Here is a 2,500-nt window from a genome sequence, read left to right as displayed (position 1 = left end):
ATTGGAATCTTTTTTACATATTATTTACACCGAGGAGTCGCAGCCAGGTCCTCTCATTTCGTTTGCTTCGTGTCTCTAAGTGTTGACGTCTTCGTTCCCGCCGCCGGCTCCTCCCGCCTATCTGTCGGTCGCGGCGGCGTCGGCGGAGGCGTTGCGGGCGGCGAGGGCGTGGCGCCAGAGCGCGTCCAGCGTGGGGCGCCAGTCGGGGCACGCGGGGTCCAGGTGGGCGAAGGCGAAGGGCGGCGGCAGCGACGCCCGCGCGCGCGCCGCCCACTGCGCCATCTCCGTGTGGTCGTAGGAGTAGCGCAGGTTGAGGTAGTGGTGCTGCAGCCGCAGCGCCTCCGCCAGCAGCCCCGTGACCCACACGTCGTCCACCCACACCCTGGGCGCCGCGCCCGCCTGCGCCGCGCGGGACAGCTCGTCGGCCGCGTCGGGCGTGGCCACGTAGGCCAGCCCGGCGCAGTACTGCGGGTACTCGGGCCACGGGTAGTCGGCGGCGCTGACGGCCCACTTGCCGCTGCGCTGCGGCCGCGTGCCCGGCGGCAGCACGTGGCACGCGAGGGTGCGGCGCGGCGGCTGCGCGGCGAAGGTGCGGTCCAGCAGCGCCCTCAGCGCCGGGACGTCGACGAAGGCGTCGTCGTCAGCCTTGACCACGAAGGCGGCGTGGCGGCAGCGCGACGCCGCCCAGCGCAGCGCCATCGCGTGCTTGTACGTCAGGTTGTGGTAGTGGTCGCGGAAGGCGCCCACCACGAGGTCGCCGTGGCGCTGCGCCTCCAGGCCCACCAGCTCGCCCACCCGCACGCCGCCCGCGCCGCCCGCGCCGCCCGCGTCCCCGCCGCCGCCGCTGCCCTCGCCCAGCATGAAGACGGTGCGGGCCGCCCACCCGCCCTCCAGCGCCCTCAGGCCGCCCCACGTGGCGCGGATGGCCTGCCGCTGCCGGAAGTGGTCGGGGCGCGAGTGCACCAGGAACACGAAGTACAGGCGCGCGGGCGCGCACGTGGACTCCGCCGCGTCGTGCAGGAAATGGAAGTCCTGCAGGTCGAGCAGGGCGGAGGGCGGCGGCTGCGGCAGGAGGGCGGGCGAGAGGGGCGGCAGGGGCGGGCGGCGCAGGGGCGAGGGCGTGGGCGGCAGGGCGCGGGTGGTGAGGGACGCGATGAGGGCGTGGGCGGCGGCGGCGACGAGCGTGAGCAGGAGCGTGAACTGCGCCAGGCGGAGGAGGCAGAGGCGGCCGCACCAGCGCTGGCACCAGGGGGCGGCGCCCTCGGAGCCCGGCCCGGGGCTGCTGCTCCTGCTGCTCAGGCTGCTGCTGCTGCCCAACCGCGCCTCCAGCAGGTCAGCCTGGAAGGGAGAAGGACGGCGTTAGAACAGAGAAAGTCACATCCGGGATCTGCCGCGTGAAACCGGCCTTTTTTTCAAGTAGATTTTTAAAATATATAAATATATATATATACACGTAGGCCTGTGTGTGTGTTCGTGAGTATGCTCTCGTATTTTGCGTATACATATGTTTGTGCCCGCGCGATAATAGGTACGTATAATTGCGTGTGTATGCCTGCGTGTCTCTGCGTGTGCGTGTGTGTACGTGCGACCCAGAGCAGAAACGCGTCCAATTTCAGATCAAGATAAAAAGAATTTCGACCAATCATCAGGTTAAACATCTCGATCAGCTGTTTCCTTCCAAGAAATTATCTTCTTTTCTTTCGTCTTCGCTTCGGTGCTATCATCGTCTTCATCTTTCTCCTCTTCCTTCTCCTCCTTCTCTTCCTCTTCCGCCTCCTGGTCTTTTCGGGATCATCGCCATTTCTCTCCTCTCGCTATTATTCTATAATTACGTTTTATTGCTTCGCTCTCCATGTCCGTTATCAATAATCGCCAATACAGAAAAGGGATTCATTTCCGAGGTCACTCTGGCGTTGCGAATGATCAGATTCGAGGAAGAAGAAGAAAAAAGAAAATATCTATTTTTATTATTTCATTAGAAAACAAGCTTCAAAAAAGAAATTCAGATTCACGGGTTGACCTAATCTCTCCTTCCCCTATCTCCCTCTATATATTTCATATATCCCAACCCCTTCTCCGTTCCTCGCTTCTCCCACCATCATCATCGTCCTCTTTGCCTACATCTTTTGTTCCTTTTCCCGAAGGTCGTCTCTCTCTCCTTAGTGCCTCCGGTAGCCGCTGGAGGGCAGCACCGTCGCCTCACGCACGCCAGCAAGGTCGCCATAAATATTCCTCCGCAAATGATCCCTTTTGAGTTCATTTGGCAGCGTCTTCGAGATCTTCCCCGGAGGCCGAGGAGAAAAAAAAAGAAAAAAGAAAAAAAAAATCCGTCTTCAAAGCCACAACAAAGACGGCGCCTTTAGAGATGTTATATAAATGCGTATTCCTTACGATAAATAAATAAAAATGATAAAAAAAAAAAAAAAAAAAAACGCACGAGAATGAATATCTTCGCAATGCAAGAGATGTATTTAACATATTACGAATGCATCATCGTCGG

General features: G+C 59.7%; 1 protein-coding gene across 1 annotated transcript in view; it reads right to left on the bottom strand.

The window, feature by feature from the left end:
• LOC113829124 (beta-1,3-galactosyltransferase 5) overlaps positions 1–2,500 on the bottom strand; it is a 67,439-nt gene that overhangs the window by 677 nt on the left and 64,262 nt on the right. Inside the window, exon 2 of the mRNA XM_070120636.1 lies at positions 1–1,338. This exon is cut by the window's left edge and continues 677 nt beyond it. Coding sequence (XP_069976737.1) covers positions 118–1,338 — 1,221 coding nt within the window. The 3' untranslated portion in view covers positions 1–117. The remainder of the gene's footprint in view (positions 1,339–2,500) is intronic.

Source organism: Penaeus vannamei, chromosome 4 (genome assembly GCF_042767895.1).
Source record: "Penaeus vannamei isolate JL-2024 chromosome 4, ASM4276789v1, whole genome shotgun sequence".
NCBI classification, from domain to species: domain Eukaryota; kingdom Metazoa; phylum Arthropoda; class Malacostraca; order Decapoda; family Penaeidae; genus Penaeus; species Penaeus vannamei.
Note: the sequence above shows the minus strand (reverse complement) of the source record. Positions and strands in the feature narration are given on the sequence as shown.